The sequence below is a fragment of the Poeciliopsis prolifica genome, unplaced genomic scaffold (assembly GCF_027474105.1).
Source record: "Poeciliopsis prolifica strain line A6 unplaced genomic scaffold, Auburn_PproV2 SCAFFOLD003, whole genome shotgun sequence".
Classification (NCBI taxonomy): domain Eukaryota; kingdom Metazoa; phylum Chordata; class Actinopteri; order Cyprinodontiformes; family Poeciliidae; genus Poeciliopsis; species Poeciliopsis prolifica.
The window spans coordinates 182277-202821 of record NW_026562378.1 but is presented as its reverse complement, the minus strand read 5'-3'; the positions used below and the strand labels follow the sequence as shown (position 1 = coordinate 202821).

Sequence of the window (20545 nt, the reverse complement as noted above, 5' to 3'; positions counted from 1 at the left end):
CAAGGTACTGTCTTTGCATCTCCTGAGGTTACAGTTGTTTGTTGTCTCTGGGGTCATAAAGTTCAGTTCCTGAGACTTTGGGTTGTATGTAAACGACCCATTCTTCCTATCAGGCTGGATGTTGCCCTGGCCATCCAAGGTGACAGACTCATTGCTTCAAAGATAAAGAAACACAGATCCCTAACACTTAGTTAAGAAATGAGAACTGGCACTGTAGCTGTGTGATGAATTGTTTACCCTTCCTTTTAGAGCTACAGTGCCCTTGTGATTAGGGATCCTGAAAACAATAAAAGGAGAGGAGCGGACAAATGTGCTTCAGAGCGGTAGGAGATTGTGACTGAAGCACATCCATGTCCGGTCTCCTCGCGAGTAGCAAGAATACTGACTCTTTTGTCTTTTCTGTCTTTGTTAAGTATGTTCAACAGGTTTTAACCCTAACAACTCTGGTCTGTTAAATAAATACATTCAAGTTTGCAGCTGTCATGTGACAGAACACCGACATGTTTAAGGGGTGCCAATACTTTTCCATTGCACAGCAAGTGGCATGTTTTAAAACAATGTCTGGAATATGACTAGTAGGGCTCAACACAAATGAACCTACTGAGACTCTGCTGCTCCCTGCTGGTGTGTTGGGCTTACCAAGTGATTGCTGAAGGAGGGGAACTGAAGACCTTACAGTGCATCATCACTCTCTGTCCCTCCACTGCAGAGTAAAACTCCCTGTTACTGGTGAGAATCATTGGCTGCAAGTCTGAAAAGGACAAAACCACAAAATATAACATCTTTAAAAGAGCAAAAAGTGTGTACAAATCAAGATGTTGCTTTTTTTGTGTGTACAAATCAAAATGTTGCTTTTTTTTGTGTGTGTACAAATCAAGATGTTGCTTTTTTGTGTGTGTACAAATCAAGATGTTGCAGATATCACAACCTGAAAGGTTGTGATATCTTTTTAACCCAGGGTGTCTGCAGGGTTCAGTAACTCAAATTTAAGACTTTTAAAGACCTTTTTTAATTTGAAAGAAATTTAAGACTGAAAAAATCTCTAAATATACAGGATGATTGGAGCTAGTTGCATAACAAAAACTGTCAGCCTGGAGTTGTTGTTTGTGTGTGACTCAAACAATACTGCCATTCCAAAATTTACAAACTGTAATTAACATATTTAAGGTGAAAGATTTTTTTTTTTCAAATGAATTTCAGACAATTTAAGGCCTACATTTTGGACACATGGATGTAAGGTTTTAAAGACCTTTTGAATGACATTTAAGACAGAAAAAAAACATATACTGGGAATAGTTGGACAATGGTTGGGCTTTGTGCCCATGATAGAGGTAAAATATGTAGCTGGCTGATTAGCTGGCAAATAAGGAATGTAGATTTTTGTCATCATTTTTAGCGAGGAATGCAACAACTGTGTGCAACTGAAATATTTCCCTGACAGAAAAGTCCCATATAGAAAACAAAACTACATTAAATTGTTCTGCCATGATACATTTTAAAATCTGTGATTCATGTTTTAAAGGCCAACTGACATTTTTATGAATTTAAGACATTCCTGGTCTTAATTTTAGACACATAAATTTGAGACTTTTTAAGGAAGCACAGACACTAGAAAAAAACAGCAAAGGCAACTGCAGGTTAAATCAGGTGTCAGCATTTGAACTTCTACGTGTGTATTAACTACAAATTCCTTTGTGTAAGTGAAATAAATGACTCGGCAGTCTGGTTGTCACGAATGGGAACATAAAACGAAAGCAGAAAACAATGCAATAATGAGTTTGTGGAGCACATGCACCTCATCAGTTTGAGCAACAGCGTCCCCATTAAAATGCTCCGTCTCTCCATTTTGTTTGGTGAAGCAGAAGCAAGCAGGACCTAGCATTCAGAAGCTGTCTGGCTTTATTAACTCCTGTGTCACTGAGCGGAAACACCACACGGAGACAGAAAGCACTGGACTGTGTTTTATCTGCACTCCTGTGCTGGTCTTATAGTGCTGAAATGTGCACAGAATGTAGGCTGAACTTGTTAACATACAAATGGCGGAGAACAGAATGATGTTGCTTCTTGTTGGAAGAGCAGCCAGGCTGAGTGAAGCAGCCAGCAGACATCGTTCTGGTTCCTCATCGCTCTATGAGTGCATGTCGGCTCTCCGGAGATGAAGTCTGACACATCCTCACAAAAGCTTTGCAGAGATTTTTTTGTTTTTCTCATTCTCTTCAGTAGAGGTTGTTTTACTCACTCATGATCATGATGTTGGCGTTGGACAGAAGGGTCCCATGTCTGTTGGAGGCCTCACACTGATAGACGGCGCTGTCAGAGGCTTTGACGTTCTGTAAAAAGATGGTATCGCCAAGCATCTTCCTGTTGGCTGCTGGGGAGTCTGCAACAGGCCACATGCAAATGTTTTACATTATTAATATTTGGAACAGGGCTGAAACAATTAATCAGATTAACTGTAGTGAGTTGATTATTGAAATAATCATCAACTAAATTAACAATTGATAAATTGAATTGAAGTTGAGCAGAAAGTGCTGAACTTTTCACATGTTCTTTATCAGCAGATGCATCCTTTGCCACAACTGATCAAGCATTCACTAAAGGAATGCTGCTAGCATTACATTATTTTGTCACTGAAAAATAGAATTGGTTTGTTTATTTGTGTTTTTTCATGCATTTCTAATTCTGTATAAAATGAATACAGTGATATTTCAATGTGAGAATCTCATACTGAATCATTTGTCTCATCTAAAGTCAAATTAATTCATGGACGATGATTTTTGAGGCTATCAGTTGCTTTCACGTGTTTATTTCACATTGTTGGAATTTGTAAGGATGCTTACAGATGTTGGCTGAATAAAACTATAAAACAAATTGAAAAATATTTATTAATTTTATACTAGCAATCCTCTTCCAACTGCATTTAAATGCAAGATTAGAGATGAGCACTCTTAGTGCTCATTTGCCACAATGATCTGAATATAAGCTTTGTTTAACAGTTTAGCTGCAGCTAAACTGTTAAACAAGTCAGGTCTGGCAAATAAACCTTCCAAAATGCTGCTCCATTTGAAGCAGCAGCACAGCTCTGAAGGACAAGAAAATTAAAAACCGAGACATTTGAGCCTACTAAGGAAATGAGAAGTGAAATAAATGAAACCGGTCAGCCAGGTCTCAGATACCACAATCCTTCTCCATTAAGGTAAACCAGAAAACACAGTTGATTCCATTTTAATTTTCTCAACTTTCCGACATTTTTTTTTCTATTGTTTTAAAGCCAAAACCAGAAAAGTTTTCTTTTACACTCCAAAACCACAACATCTTACCAAGTAATTTTGGTCTAGTTCTAGTAGAAATATCTCAGTGCACTTGAAATAAGACAAACTAACTTAAAAGTAACTTTTCAGCAAAACATAAGAGCTTATTTTAAGTTAATAATTTCTTTATATTGATGAAAAAGTACTACTTCCACCATCATAATATTTCCCTATCTTAAAGGTGAGATAATCTACCAGAAGTTAATAAAATCATCACTTACCAACTCAATAATGACCAGAAATGCATAATTAAAAACATGCAATTTACTGTGCTAAGGAACCTACAAATAAACAATATTACCTAAAACAAAATGATTACAAACTGACACTCCAAACTCCTAATTGATTGGAACCAGAGCAAAGATACTTGGTAAGTTCCAGTGTTTTTGCAGTGTTGCATGATCAGTGTGGTGGGACTGACCCTGCAGCAGCTGGCCGTTCACCCTCCATGTGATGGTGGGCTCCGGGATGCCACGGGCCGAGCACTTGATGTGGACGTGGGAGCCGATCATACTGAGCTGGCTCTGTGGCTCTGACTCCCACTCAGGAGGACCTGGGAACACACAGTCATCTCCATGTTATCACTGTCATAGAGCAGTGTTTCCCAACCCCGGTCCTCGAGGCTCACTGACCTACATGTTTTAGCGGTTTACCTGCTTTAATGTGCCTGATTCAACTGATTGCAGTTCAACAAACACCTGTTAATCAGACATCAATTGAGATCAGCTGGACTGAAGCAAGGAAATATTTAAAATATGCAGGGCAGTGAGCCTCGAGGACCCGGGTTGGGAAACACTGGCATAGAGAAAGTCACCTCTCCACTGCGTGCTATGCAGTATAAAGTAATGCTGTGGGATTTTTTTATCCAAGGCCTGCAGACATGGACCAACAAAGGAACATTTCTTCTGCTCATGCTAGAATCAAGTGTAATTCTCACCCAACACTTAAACAATAACACCTGCTCAGGTTCACTCACAAGGACGTCGCTGTAGATGTCCTCTTTTAAACAAACTCTGAACAGCAGAGCAGCTATTGTGAAGCAATGGTAATTGTGGATTTTCTGTCTTTTGTGTCATAAGTGGTGCAAAGTGATCAAGCATTTTAATTAATTACCATCATTTTTATACTAATTGTTTTCCATAACCTGCAGTTAAAGGCACAGCAATGTTATGTAGCCTTTGTAGATTGAGTGGATGAATTAAAGAGTAACTTAACATCAAATCAACTTTTTTTGCAGATAAACTGTATAAATTGGTCTTCACACTCAAAGAGCATAAAATCCTAACATGTATTTTTGGTCGAATTTTTAGTGCAAATGTCTTAGAATAAGACAAATCTAAATTAGAAGTTGTCAGAAGAGAAAGTAGAGCAAATATCTTTATCTCCCTGTGATGTTTGTTGTGAAGCACTTTGGTCACCTGACGCTGTTGTAAATGTGCTATAGAAATGAACTTGACTTGACTTGAGGGTATTAGAAAGCTTGTTTTAAGAAAATTATTCCTTAATATTGATGAGAAAATACTTATTACATTGGCATAAACAAAAACATAAACAAGCAAAGGTGACATGGCAATAAAAAAAAATCCTTGAATATTTTTTCACTTATGGGAAAATTGTTTTGTTGTAAGTTGAACAATCTGCCAGAGGAACTACTACTTTTTAAATCAATATTAAGGAATTATTGACTTAAGTCAAGCTCCTGTATCTTGCTGAAAAGTTATTAGTAACTTAGTTTTTTGTCTTATTTCAAGCCTATTAAGATATTTGCACTAGAAACTAAACTGAAGATTCTTTGTAAGATTTTATGTCTCTGCAGTACAATGGTGCTAACTTTGTGTTCCTGTGCAAATTGTGACATTTAAGTGTGCTAAGAGAGTGTAAACTTAGTTAAAGCTGCGATATATAACTTTTAAAAATAATTTAAACTATATTAAATTATATTACAATGCTGTCACCGTATATTATGAAGCATATAATCTGTGAAAAAATGCATTAAAAAAAAATAATAATAATATATATATATATATATATATATATATATATATATATATATATATATATATATATATATATATATATATATAATAAATGAATAAAAGAATAAAATAAAATGTAATCAAAGGGCAGAGAACTTTGAACATAAACAAATGAGGTGACCATGAAAGCATGTCAACAGCAGTTCAAGTCAATTTGACATCTTAGGGAAGATTTTTCTACTTAATGTAGGGTCAGTATTATACATACAGACTGAAATGTAAAGACACAACTAGGGGTGCACTGATTGCACATTTCTGGCTGATTATTGATCTTTCAAAAGCCTGAGCTGCAGATTCTAATTTTGGCCGACACCGATTTCTTTTGTCTGAATTGTTGCTAAATATAGCAAGAAAGTTGCAGAGTTGGTAACAGTGGGGTGAATATTAACTGCAGACATGCAGAAGTGACCTGGAAGGCAGGGCTAACAATCAAACCTCTCTTACTGCAGAGAGAAGAGGACAGAGGGTGACTTTTAGACCTTTGCTGAAGTAGATAAGATCAGTAAATAAGATCAACCCCACTACTAATTGGATCACTGGCAGCTAAACAAGAAAATAAAAACCACACCTCCAAGACATATTTTGTGCAAAATTTGAAAAATGAGAAGACAATAGTTTTCAGTCATTACTACTCCAACAAATACTTTGATTCATCTTTTTCTGTTATTTTTTAAGAATAAATGCTTATTCATATTTCAATAAAGCATTGTTTAGTACATTTTTGGTTGCAAACTGAAGGTTTAAATGATTAAAAAATAACTGTTAGTAACCATTAAAGTTTGAAAGGTAATTGCTGAATGTTAATTCTTTTTTTTTCTTCTTCAAAGAGTTTTTAGCAGCACCAGTGGCTCACAGTTTTTGACAGTAGACTGACAGGAAAGAGGGAGAGGACAGAGGGGAAGACACACGGCAAAGGTCGCCGGACCCACGACGTCCACATTGAGGACTGAGGCCTCCAAGCGTGAGGCGTGCTAACTCCCTGCACCACCACAGCACGCACACAGCATGCCCAAATGTTAATTCAATAGAGACAGGATAGGTTTGTAATCCTAACCTGCAGCAACAGAGGGTCAAAGGAGACCTACATATTGTGGATTTGATGAGGAAAGTTAAAGTGTTTTAACCTAATTATTGACTTTTCTTTTACCTTCAACTGTCACTGTGAAGTAATGGACAACTTCTCCCAGTGGGTTCTTTGCTCTGCACATGTACCTCCCACTGTCCTCCTGTTGGGCTCTCGGAACGATCAGCAGCTTCCTGTGATTCTCCAGCTTTGCTTTAACGGGAAGCTGATCACCAATTTTTATCCACTCCACCTGTGGAGTTGGACTGCAGAAAGACAGAAGTCAAGTTAAAGCATGAAACCGCTTTCCAAACGTCATCACTTTATGTGGTGGTACTCACATTCCTTCTGGAATACACTCCAATTCCAAGTCCTCTCCTTTGACCAGCTGTTTCTCTGAACTGCCACCAGGGGGCGTCAGAAGTGAGGGTTTCCTCTCCAGGATTGCATTAGCTGGTGAACAAGAAAGAATATGACAATATCATAGAACTGTAAAGATAAAAAGTCTGAAATTCCCTCTTCTAACTTACCGCTCTCAGACCTGTCACCTCCTCCTGACATGGAAGTTGGATGACACACACATCGAGGACAATGTGGGTGAATCATAAAAAGATAAAAAAATAACCCAAACGACTGAAAACATTCAAATAAATGAGACAACATGACATCAAAATGGATTTTTGTGATTGTTGGAGATGGAAAGTCAAAGTTTTTGTCATGGCATGTGGCTCAGCAACCTACTTGTCTTGACGTTGACAGACATGGCGGTCTTCTGAACGATGGTGCGTATCCTATGGAAAGCGGCGAAGCAGCAGTAGTCCCTCCGGCTGTCCTTCTCCACCGCGTGTGAGAAGTAGAGGTCTCCGTTGAGGCCGGTGGACACCCGCTCGTCCTGCTCAATGTGCTGGAGGTCTGAGAGTAACAAGGCAGCAGAAATAAAACTGATAGAAAGTAATTTCTTATACATTTAAAGGGGCAGCACTAAATTATTTTAGGCACATAGTGCCATTTTATAGCACAATCAAGTTACTGATACCTTCAGTTTTTATGAAAACGCTACACATACCACATACAACTTTAAAAAAAAATTATTTCAATTGACATCTTGAAACTGGGCCTCTGTCTCTGTCTCTTCAAGAAATTAACCAACATTGCTCTGCAAGCAATAGGTGTCTGCTAATTGCCTGTGGCTACTCTGAAGGAACTGAGTGGGTGAAGACTGCTCTGTGAGGTGGGACTTTGGAAACCGCAGGAGGAGGAGCTTCTACCTTGAAGATTGTGCTAGGTCCACCCAGGCGTTTTGCATGGCTCAATGGTTGCCATGGAGATTAAAGGATTTCTCAAACAAGAAAGAATCAAGGCAACACTTCAGGTATGTTTTGATGAGGGAATAACATCATAATGTTATTTAACATAATCCTGCCGCGTTAACATGTATTTAAAGAAGGAAGGGAAAAATGACTTTATGCTATAGTCACATGTGGTGCATTAAAACATATTGTTTTTTTCTCCTTTTTTGGCAGAATTTCTCCTGACACACTGACTGCCTTTGGCAATGTGAAGCTCCAAAATTGGGTTTAAAGTTAAATGTTTGAGATTGTGAGTACTGACACATATTCAGATCAGGGATGTTTAAATGGATTACTGCAGCTTAGGGCTGTTTTAAAGCCTATATATACCTCTCATAACGTGATTCAGAAGGTAAGATATTCACTGCATCTATTAATAAAGAAGATGGAGAAAGAAATGAGGCATCATTTACTGATAGTCATCCAGTAGATCTGCAGGGGCGGGATGCCTGTGGGGGGGTCACATTTCAGAATGAAAGGCTGGCCCTCTTCCACCTCCACGGGGTCCAGCTTCTCGTTAGGGAATTTTGGAACATCTGGCAGAAAAAACAGCAGAGCAAACTGATGAGTTGGTGGAGGAAATTAATTGAAATCACACTGCAGTTATGTTTCTGTTCCAGAAGAGGGCAGCAAGATAATTCTAAAAATCAAACTTTTGATGTATTTTATTAACATTTTATGTGACTAGCCAAAAAAAAGAACTGTGAAGTTGAAACAATTATGCACTGTGTTATTTTTTTATAACCACAGATGTAACATTGTGGTGTCCATTTGTAATCAATCACCACTTTCCTCTGATATACCCTAACTAAAATCTATTTCACCCATTTGCCTTGGTAACAGGTCTAATGAGTAAACACAGTCCACCAGTATGTAACTGAACCTCAGTAAAAATCCAGCAGCTATTTCTGGCCTCCGAGGTTCTTCAGTGAACCAACATCAGCATGAAAACAAAGAAACACAGGAGACAGGTCAGGGACAACATAGCCACAATGGTGGTGAGGATGTTTTCATCCTAAGAACAGGAAGTATCCTGTTTCACCAGGATACTTCCTAAGAACAGGAATTAAAACCTGCTAGAGGGAGCAGAAGATGTAAAACCGGGATGGAGGTTCATCTCTCATTATGAGAACGTGCACAAAAATAACTGCAGATATACTAAAAAGGTACTTTCATTCATGGCTTAGAGCTTGGAAAACAAAGATGGTCAAAAATATCATTATCCTTATGCCCAAAGCTAGTAGAGACATATCCCAATACACTGCTGGGCTGGTAGGAGATCCTAAAACCAAAACAGAATAAATTGATATCAGCAGATCAGCTTTTTTAAAGATCAGTGATTGGCAAGAAAACAGATATCAGTGCACCGCTGCTTTCTCATACATTTTCTGAACTCTATGTAACATTGTTCTACATTAATATTCAGTCACTCCTCATAATAAGGAGGTTTGGAATAATTTCCAGAACATTGTAACATGGCACAACATATAAACACACACATTCATGCAGCTCACACTCACACACATACACAGCACAAACACAAATGTTGCTCACTGGGTACGATGAACTCAATCTCCTTGGATATGGCCGTCCCCAGTTTGTTTGAAGCGTAACAGCGGTAGGTTCCCTGGTACTCTGTGAGGTTCCCGTTGTTAGGGATCACAAAAGTCCCAGAATTTTCCTCTTTCATCAGCCGAGGATCTAGATAAGGGTCAAAATCTTCTCCGTTTTTTTTCCACTGGAATCTGAACAAAGGAAGCGTGAAAGTGTCAAAGCCCAAACCGGGAACCCTGGTAAGCAACAGGCAGATGGTGAGCTGTTGTTGTTTGGAATGTGATAGTGTGTTCTTCCCTGCTCTTGTGTGAAAAGCTTTGGAAGAGTCACTAACTCACTTTGGTTCAGGATTCCCTTTGGCCTCGCACGTCATCGGGAAGCTCTCGTCAAAAGGAAAGGCAATGAGGGAGCTGGGAGCCTGATCTGTGATGGTGGGCAGCTGCTCAACTGGGAAGTGAACAGTAGAGCACACATGGGAATCAAAGACCCGGCGCAGGCCCTTCATCCCGTCAAAGAACGTTTTATCTGCTACAGTGCTGCTTCCAAACCTGGTTCATCAAATAAAACTCATCACCTATTCTGCTGTTCAGAGGAAATTCTCTGCAACAGGGGCTTTGTGTTTCATTTGCTTACCAAAGAAGTAAAAAGGCCAGGTCCCTTAACTTGTTTAATCTGAGGCATTTGAACACACAGGTTGGGAAGCAGTGCACTACCATGTCTGTCTTTGTATTAGTATAATACAAAAGGATTAAATGCAGATGATGAATGCACACATATGACACAGACTGACAGGTGGCTGGTTTGGTGATGCCACAGCATGTTGTAAACATTTTTGATGTTCAGTACAGATGCACATTATGTACATTTTTGGAAACATGACCTAACTGGCAAATCCTATATTTTTATTTGCAAAAGCCGCACAGTATTTTCCATTAGCATATTGTTATAATAGCTATTATCATTACTATTGTTAATGTTGTTTTTTATATATTACTGAATGGTGGAACAGATGGTCAGTTCCACCAGGTGTTTGCTGATTGCTGCTGGCTAGTCTGAAGGAACCGAGTGTTGAAGCTTGGAAACTCCAGGTTGAAGGCAGTATGTTTATCACAACTAAATGGTTGTAAGCAAGATTAAAGGATTTCGAAAACATGCATTAAAGAAACTACAGCAACACTCCGGGTATGTTTTGATGAAAAAATAACATTATAACAAGATGTAAAGCTCAAAAAAGTTGATTTTGCATAATATTGTCCCTATAAAAACTTGTTTTGTAAAAACCTAAAATTTATACCTGATGCTGCGGAAGAATAATTCTATTTTATTGTCATCCTGTCAGTGTCTTGTGACTGAAGCAGAAGCCGAATAGACATCCTGAAAGCTTTGATTGTTAAAAGTTTGTCTTATTTCTGAGAATGCTGATGGTTCCTGTTTACACTCACTGTGTGAGTTAATTACACGAGTTCTGTTCTGTGCTAGTGTTCACTTTAATCCCTTAATGGATTCTTTTCACTGCAGTTACACGGTGCAGGGGTCAGGGAAGATCCTCGTCTTCTCCAGCATATTGGAAATGTTTTTATTTATTTATTTTGCTTAATGGTTGTCTGCTTGGGGTTTCCACATTAAAAAAGAAAAAAAAAAGCTAATTAAGCATAATGCATAGTGGATCTAATATTTAACGCTACAGATGATGGTCACAATGGGAGGTTATTGAGTGATGTGCATCTGAAAGCTGCACATTTTTATCTAGCATAATGGTTATGCACCTATAAAGATATGGCATCCTCCACAAGTATTTTCAGTCGTGTCAAAGATGAACAAAAGCCTTAAAATGCTGTTACTATGAAGATTTGTTGAACCTGAGGTGTCAGTCAGTATTGCGGTTCTGTAACTTGTTGAGATTAACTTCTTTTGATGTTGAAATTAATTATTAACTTAATTGGAAAGTTACTTAATTTTGTTTGTTGTGACAAGAGAAATGAACCACTGTGTCTCATCATATTGTTGCCCCAGGGGAACATGGAAACATGGGTAACCATATTAAAGTTCCCCAAGACTTTGCTAAGATGGAAAAAGTAAACTTTTATCAACAGTTCCTTTTTATCTCACAGGAATTGTTCGATGAAGTCACTGATTCATCACCAAGGACGTTGAAAAATAATTCATTCCTTTAACATGAGTTTTTTTTTTAAATTATTTTATGAGATCTGCAGTGAATAAATTATCGATTGGATTTTTCTACTTTTTCAAAGATGGATTATGGTCTATATACATATTATAAAAAATATATTCATTTACAGGCTATTTTTACATATTTACAAGGACAAAACGTAAATGTGGAAGGTGTTGTTTGTACTTAAAACTTATTTACTCTTGATGCATGAACTATGATCTTTTGTGTCAGGATTATTTTCAAAAGCGTTTTTATTTTTTTAAGTCATAAAAATTTTTTAAAACATTTTGGTAAAAAAAAAAAAAGATGTACAGGATTTTTTTCTAGGTGATCAGTTGTAATTTTCTCTACATAAAATGTCATTTGGAAAATACATCTACTTACTTGAGTTCACAATATTTTTATATATACATATTTTTTAATCTGCAAGAATCCTGTACTGTCGATGGAGCGACTGGATATTCCTGAGTACGTCTGCTTGCTTTTTTGCCTGTTTCGGATTTAAGAAAAACATTTCTTGTACTTGTAGCCGATGGCCAGTACTGGACTAGTGATGCACTAGTGTTCACTTCAATGGCCTGTGTGAATTCCCTGTAACACATTTAAAACATCTGTTGCTGCTGCTTGAGGATGTTGCTTGTGCATCAGATTTATGTCTGTATCAAAAACATAAATAAAAATAAAATCCACCTTTTACTGAAAGAATTGTCACAAATATGATGATGACGTTCGCTGAAGTGAAACATGCTCAACTCAAACTGATGAAACATTTACCCATAAACTGAGATTATTTTGTCAAAGAGACAAAAAAATGTTGTATGGATTAATGACTTTCAGAACATGACTGTCAGTAAAGATATCGCAGAGGGAAAACGAGGACCCTTTAATACCAACAACAGTAATGCAGAGTGAACTTACTGTTTACGTGACCCAAAACTATATAATCCATGGTAGCATGGGGGGAAATAAACAAAACAAAAACAGTCAGCGGTTTGGGAATAATCCCCACCTGTCATAAGTGATCTCTCGACACGAATGGCTTGAAGCACACACACAAGAACAACAATCAGGAGAGATTGTCTGACAGTGATCCCAAAATGCATTAGCCTTTTTAGATAACCTGTTAGAACTGTTCCTTTTCCTCAAGGCTTAGGAAATATTTGAATAATTTACAAGGATGTGTTTGAGATGCGTTTCCAAGGGAACAGGGAGAGGCATGCAGATCTGACAGAATGAAGCACAAGCCTGATAATGTCTGTGAATGTGCTTGGTCTACATGATGCATGGCAGTCATAACAGAGCTCTGTGGGGTGATTTATTACTGGATACTTCTTTAACACATCCAAGGTTAAATTCTATATGCAAAGCAAATTCAATGACAAAGTATTTTTTTATCTTCTTCATCTGTGATTCTGACAAGTTAAAAAATACTTTTTTCTTCATTTCCTACTATCATTATTATAAACACAATTGTATTAATTTGTCACATATAATCCAATTACGTTTGTTGAACTTATTTTTTTAAAACTTTGTTTAACATGATAATACACTTAATGTATTTACTTGGATAAACTTAATTATGTTATAACAACTCTGCTATAAACTTATTTAGTATATAGCAGAAATTATATTTTTAATAAACCACCATTATAAAAGGTGAGTTAAGTTTAGTCTGCATTAGTTGTGTAGTGCACTGAGCATGCTAATTAACTTCTGCACCTTTATTGATTGATTTATTGATTGATTTATTTATTATCAAGATAAACTGCCGGCTCCTCTGTTTAGACTAAAAATGAATTAACACAACATTGCATTCTATTTGGTTTTCTCTGTTCTGTATGAACTGGAGACTAGAATTAAACGCACCATTTCTACCAAAGGTTTGCAACGCGCTTTTGAACCAGACGCTCTAAATATTAATATATAACCTAAAATGACAGGGATACCTTTTATGATGTTATCCTTCACAAACAAAACCATAATTTCCTGTCTGATCTGAACTCACCCTCAAGAGGAATATCGATAGCTGTGGTTGTGTGAAAGGCAAAGAGGCAGCAGACCACCAGCAGCCTCAGCCTACCAGCCAATCCGGAGCTTCGTTGTGACCTCATGGTTTCACTGCAGGATTCAGGACTTCACCGACCAACCAGCGCTCTCCTCTGTGAGCTTAGTTCATTTCCGGGACGGGCTGAAGATGCCGTACCTGTGAAGGCAGCACAGATGAAGAAGCCCCCATGAATCAGACCCACACTCTGGGAAATCCCACACATAATAAATCCCCCGCCTCTTTGACCGGGAACACAACTGCTCTTTGCTGAGTGGCACACGTTCTCGTTTTCCACCCAGACAGATATTGCTTTTCTATCAATATGCCTTTTCCCCCTCTTTGGATATGTTGTTGTCTGCTGAGGTGAGCTTCACAGCTTTCTAATGCAATAATAAAAATATATAAATAAATAAAAAAAACAGGAGCTTGTGGGTTCAATAATGCATGGCAGATGTTCAGCTTTGCAGCGAAGAGAGGAAAAACTGAAGCCACATTAACATCAAAGCTCGGCTGATTTAATCATGTTGTTTTCATCTTGAGATGCAGTTTTTGGACAACAATGACTGAATGACTTCAAGAATGTGGCTGCAATTTTATCTATTACTGCAGATACTGTAGGCTCGCCTTAGGGGAGACATAAAAAGCAAAGCGAAGTTTGGAGTCAGAGGGAGAACACAGCAGCACTTCATTCAGCAGCTACAGAGCAGAAGTGTGAGAGGTCTAGGCTGCTAACCAGAGGAAGACAGGAAGGAAGCTATGGGAACGCCAATGCCAGGAATGATTCTCTCTCTAGAGTGTCCCTTCATTACTTTTCCTTATATTAGCTCTGACCTGGCTTAGCAGGTCACGGTGGAGTAATTAGCACAATAGCTAGCTCACCCTAATGATTATAGGGGAACAGAGAAACATGATGTCATGAAGATGTTGGGATTCCATTAGAAGGGCTTCAGGCTGCAAATAAAATGGCAAAGAGGAAATTACACTTGTTGCAGCTGAGATAGGGAGTCCAATTAGAGTTTAGATTTATGGCCTGAGCCTGACCTGAAATTCAGGTGAGAGTTCTTTGAAGACAGGGTCAGGTCGACCTTCTGTGACATGTTTAATAAGCCTGAAGTACATACAGTTTAAGCTGGATGGTACAGCTAGACATTTTCTATCACTCGATGTTGATAATTATTGATTGAATCTGCTGCTGTGCAAGTTACTCAAGTTATTGCGAGGTGACCATACGTTACTCAACAGGTTGTTGCTAGGCAACAATAAGTTACACAACAGGTTGTTGATAGGTAACCATAAATAACTCAACAAGTTGTTGCTAGGTAACCAAAGAGCTAGTTGATGCCACTCCTTTTTCTTAGCTGTGAGAGGTTGAGCAATTGAAACCTTTTCTCTGCATACGCCCCCCAGAACGCTGTGCGGTTCTGAATCAGAGTTCAGTTAAATTATTTAATTTTAAATATATCACAATACTGTTATTGATACAGCATAGAGAAAACTAAATAAGAATGTACAATACAGTTGTGTTAATCTACTTAATATTATGTAACTAGAGGAGTAGATCATTTAACTTGTTGAGGGATTACACCTATCTGTGATAACCCTACGTTCCTACCAGGCACTATAGACTCTGGTTTTAAAATATGGTCAATAAAGGAAATTCGGACACTTTCTGACATGATGGAAGGTGACACGTTATTATCATTCTCTCAATTAATGGATAGATATGACATTGGGAGGAAGGATTTATTTCGCTATTTACAAATTGGAGACTTCATACAGAAAACAAACACACTCAATGTAGACCAAATAATTTCAGTGTGTGAAAAACAGCTATTTTCCCCTAGGATAAAAATTTCAATTAAAACCTTTTATAACTTACTGAAAGAGTACCCCTTGTCAAATACAACACATTTAAAAGAAGTCTGGGAAAGGGAGTTGCAGTGGGAAATAAATCTGGAGGGATGGGACAAGGCTTGGAAGAATGCAAAGTCTTTAAGTATTTGTAATCGGGTTAAGGCCATACAATTAAAAATTTTACACTGTGCGCACATTTCTCCTTCCAACGAAGTAAGTTCAGTGCTAGGCTCTCGCCATTATATCTAAAATGTAAGACAGATACTGGTAGTCTTACACATTGTTACTTGTCCTGTAGGAAAATTCAACATTTTTGGTGTATAATAAAATGTGAATTCAATGGATTGAATTGTGTTGGCACACAATTCAATCCATTGTATTTTCTACTTGGTTTAACTGATATTATTGGTAAATATCAGCGTCAACTTTACAGAATTTTTACTTGTTGTGCAAGAAAATGTGTGATACTGAATTGGATTTCTGACAAAGCACCAAGTAAATCACAATGGCTAAATACAGTACTGGACTATATATTTCTGGACTATTAAACAAGTAAATTGTACGATAAAGAAGATAACTTTCATAAAGTTTGGGAATCTTTTATGTCTTATGTAGGATTTGAAATCTATGCACTTTTTGGGAGAGGATTTGTAATTTGAGGGGGACTGAATTGCAAACATCTGAAATGCTCTGGTGTAGACCATTTCTCTTCCATTATTATTATTATTATAACTATTGTTTTTGTATGTAACTATAAGAACTGGATTTTTCTTTTGTTTTTGTATTGTATTTGTTTATTTGTCAAAAATATTGAGAACCAAGAAATATAATTATTAAAAAATAATAATAATAATAAAAAAAAACTTGTTGAGGGAATAAAGTAACAAAGTAGAAGTTAATCAGACTGTAACAAGTGCATTGTATGACACATCCCATAAAATTTGTACATGACTCACCCTGGGGGTTAGAACAAGTGACAAAAAGGAGCTGGAAGAGGTTAACCAAAAGATAAAAATATTTTACTTAATGTTTACTTAAACTATGGTCTAAAAACCAAAGCAGTAAAATCATAATTAAAATAATATTAGGTTTTTCTTCGGCCTCAGGACTATGATTAAAGTTAATTAGTCGGGTCGGATCAGGCTAAGTTCGGTTTGGGTTGAACTTTTTAGGCCCAAATTAAAATCTATGTCTATATAATATCAAAGAAGATGTGAAAGGGTGCACACCTTCTTTATATGACGATATTCAACTAAGAGACATTGGGAGGCTGGAATGTTCTTGGTGCTCTGGTCTAATCTTTCCTCTGCCTCAGTAGAATCAATAGGCAGCGTTGAGGTCAACCTCCTGGTCAGGAGCTGGAATTGAATAACCGACCGCTGATTTGGCTCCATTGAGCCTCTTTTTATATGAACATGAACTCTGAACTTCTCATTCATGCTTAATAATATTAACCGTGACCCAACAAGAGCCTTCCTAAACTAACAAGGACCTCTAGCTATCAGCCTACAACAGTCCTCAGGTTTCAATTCAATACGTCTTTCCGCCCAGGGTAATGCTAACTGTTGTAACTCATATTCCATAATTTCCAAAGAGTTGTTGAAGGTGCTGATGTCTGACTGTACTACAACAATTCTGAATAGGCCTTTGACCAAAGTGTTCATTGTACACACTAGGGTAGTCTTGTAAATGTGTTGTTAGTAGGGGTGGTGGGTAAGAACATAAGATTTTTCACATTATTATAAAATTATGACAAAAGTTAAGGTATGGACATCTTTATTGCTTCTTTGTCATCTTTTTTAGATAATACTATGGCTGTGACTGCATGGCGCAAAACAAATGACGCGCTTGAAAAACTTTTCCATTTGGCATCTTCAGTACAACTGTTGTGAGTCTGGAGGTGCGCCTTCAGCTTCTCCTCCAGGGGGCGTCGTGACACTGCAGGGGGGCATGACTGGTGGTTTCTCCTGCACACCTGTGGCCACTTACTTCATCGGGAGGAGTACTTCTGGAGGATCACACCAACACTCCAGTGGATCTGGTTCCTAACGCTTTCCTGTCATCCGCCTTCAGGTCCTGTTTCCCGTGTTCTCCTGACAGTCTGTTCCACCTGGATTCTCGTTGGCCAGGAGATTCATCGAGATCGTGTGCTCTGTTCCTCCCTGCTACCTTCACTGTCACATTTTGTTGTTGCAATAAATCTCACTGCATTTACGTCTCCCTCCTGAGTGTGTTCTGCGCATGTGGGTTCGCCGAGCTAGACAAAACATGACAGAACACTCTGACCAATCTCAAACCACAGCAGACGCACTCCGCCGGACTTTACTCACTTTATTCACTGATTCAAAGTCACGACACTGCGTTACGTGAGATGAACAAGCGACAGCTCGAGACAAACTCCCGCCTCGAGGAAATCGCTCGTTTCCTCCAGTCTTCGCAGCAGTCCGATCCAGCGCCCACACCCGCTCCAAGCACTGACGTCACAGGTCGGTCCGGGTCTTATGAATGTCGGCCTCCAGCTCCTGAGCAATTCTCAGGTGAGATGGATAAGTGCAGGGGTTTCCTGTTCCAGTGTCAGATTCTGTTCAACCACTCACCTTCCAGTTTTTCCCATGACGGCGCAAAAATTTCATTCATCCTTTCCCACCTGTCTGGCAAGGCTTTAGACTGGGCTGAAGCCAGGTTTTTCTCCTCCTCCAATTATGGGTGTTCGTTCGAGGAGTTCCTGAAGGAATTTAAACAGGTCTTTAATCAGTCGTCAGATCCGGCATCCGACTCTCGAGATCTGTTGACATTGAAACAGGGACCTCAATCTGTGTCGGAGTTTGCCATTGATTTCCGCGTTAAAGCGGCAGCTTCAGGGTGGAACCCAGCTGCGCTTAAGAGCGCGTTTTATAGAGAAAAATGAAGGATTTGTTGGCCACAATCGACGAACCTAAGACGTTGGAGGAGTTGATAAGCCCGGCCATCCGTCGGGATAACCGAGCCCGCACCCGGACTAGAGACAAGCGGAGGGGGCCGCTAGTTTCGCCCGCGGAGGGCTTTGTTAACCATGAGCCTTCCGCGCCTCACCCAGCGCCCTCAGCTAGGGGAGGCTCGTCTATCCCCTGAGGAAAGACAGAGGCAGATCAGATCTAAGCTCTGTCTGTATTGCGGCGCGGCCGGCCACTTTATTGCTACATGCCCGCTTAAAGCAAAAGTCAGAGTCCGCCAGTAGATCCGAGGAGGCTGGCGGACTATCAAAATAGCGAAAAAACTCCTCGACTTATTCTCCCTGTCACCATTTCATTTCAGGACCGGTCAGTTCCTCTGTCTGCCCTAATTGATTCGGGCTGTGAGAGAAATCTGTTAGATTCTAGTCTCATCCAGCAGATGAACATAGAGACTCTACCTTTGCAAACACCATCAAGAGTCTCTGCCTTGGATGGACAAGCTTTGCACCAGATAACTCACCAAACAGTCCCAGTAAGTCTGCATGTTTCTGGAAATCATCATAAGATGACGACCTTTTTTGTTTTTCCCACCACCAGTTCTCCGGTAATTTTGGGGTTTGAGTGGTTGTCTCAACACAATCCCCATGTCGACTGGGTTGAACGCCAAATTATTTCATGGTCTGTAAGTTGTCACTCACTTTGTCTCCGTTCCGCATCCGCAGGTTCGCCACCGGCAGTTTGTCATGAAGCGGAGCCTTCGGATATCGCTTCAGTTCCGGTGGAATATCAGGACCTCGCTGCTATCTTTAGTAAATCAAAAGCACTTTCTCTTCCTCCGCATCGACCATATGACTGTGCCATCAATTTACTCCCTGGAGCCCATCTGCCCCAAAGTCGACTGTACAACATCTCCAAAGTGGAGAGGGAAACCATGGAGACGTATATTAAGGAGTCCCTCGCCGCCGGAATCATCCGCTTATCCTCCTCTCTGGTAGGTGCGGGGTTTTTCTTTGTGGCTAAGAAGGATGGCACCCTCAGGCCATGTATTGATTATCGCGGCCTAAACCAAATAACAGTCAAGAACAAGTATCCTCTGCCCCTTCTCTCTTCCGCCTTCGAGCCGGTCCAGGGAGCAACTGTTTTCTTTAAACTCGACCTATGCAATGCGTACCATCTGCTCCGTATTCGGGAGGGAGACGAGTGGAAAACTGCGTTTAAGATGCCTCTGGGGCATTTTGAATATCTGGTCATGCCGTTTGGGTTGACCAATGCACCCGCCTGTTTCCAAGCCCTTATTAACGATGTCCTTAGAGACTTTTTGAATGTTTTCGTTTTTGTTTACCTGGATGATATTCTGATTTATTCCAAGACGCTCCCTGAGCATCGTCAGCATGTCAGACTCGTTCTGCAACGACTCCTGGAGAACCAACTGTTCGTGAAGGCGGAGAAATGTGAATTTCACCAGGCGTCGGTGTTCTTTCTGGGGTTTGTTCTGAAAGGGGGACAGGTGAGGTCATCGACGGACAAGGTTAAGGCAGTTTTAGACTGGCCGGTCCCTGAATCTAGGAAACAACTGCAGAGGTTTTTGGGCTTTGCAAACTTCTATCGACGTTTCATACGTAATTACAGTATTATTGCTCTGCCCTTAACCGCTCTTACTTCTGTAAGGACGAACTTTTCCTGGACCCCGGAGGCTAATGCCGCCTTTATCAAATTAAAATCTCTGTTTTCTGATGCACCCATCCTAATCCAGCCAGATCCCACTAAGCAGTTTGTGGTTGAAGTGGACGCTTCTGACTCGGGGGTGGGAGCCGTCCTGTCTCAGTTTGCTGAGACTGATCACAAGACCCATCCCTGCGCATTCTTCTCTCGCAGACTGACTCCGGCCGAGAGGAACTACGATGTGGGGGATCGGGAACTCCTCACCGTCAAGCTGATCCTCGAGGAGTGGAGGCACTGGCTGGAGGGGGCAGCTCATTCGGATTTAGTTTGGACAGATCATAGGAACCTTTCACACCTAAGATCTGCTAAGAGACTCAATCCCCAGCAGAAACGTTGGTCTTTATTCTTCTCCATTTTAACCTCATCATTTCTTTCCGCCCTGATTCCAGAAACGGCAAGCCTGACGCCCTGTCCCGGGTGTATGCTACCGATGATGCCGAGGAGTGTCCAGCCTCCATTCTCCCGGCCAGTTGTTCGGTGGCGTCAGTCACTTGGGAGGTCGA

General features: G+C 39.6%; 1 protein-coding gene across 11 annotated transcripts in view; it reads right to left on the bottom strand.

Annotated features, from left to right (window-relative positions):
* chl1b (cell adhesion molecule L1-like b) overlaps positions 1-20545 on the bottom strand; it is a 94109-nt gene that overhangs the window by 28793 nt on the left and 44771 nt on the right. For 8 of the 11 annotated variants that reach the window (XM_055024215.1, XM_055024160.1, XM_055024156.1 and 5 more), the window contains 12 exons: positions 13492-13689; positions 12405-12422; positions 9652-9760; positions 9314-9504; positions 8173-8295; positions 7152-7322; positions 6941-6964; positions 6752-6863; positions 6495-6676; positions 3733-3864; positions 2240-2380; positions 640-751 (listed from right to left, as the gene is read on the bottom strand). In XM_055024215.1, coding sequence (XP_054880190.1) covers positions 640-751; positions 2240-2380; positions 3733-3864; positions 6495-6676; positions 6752-6863; positions 6941-6964; positions 7152-7322; positions 8173-8295; positions 9314-9504; positions 9652-9760; positions 12405-12422; positions 13492-13597 — 1421 coding nt within the window. In that variant the 5' untranslated portion in view covers positions 13598-13689. The remainder of the gene's footprint in view (positions 1-639; positions 752-2239; positions 2381-3732; positions 3865-6494; positions 6677-6751; positions 6864-6940; positions 6965-7151; positions 7323-8172; positions 8296-9313; positions 9505-9651; positions 9761-12404; positions 12423-13491; positions 13690-20545) is intronic. The other 3 variants (XM_055024184.1, XM_055024181.1, XM_055024196.1) reach the window with 3 other exon arrangements.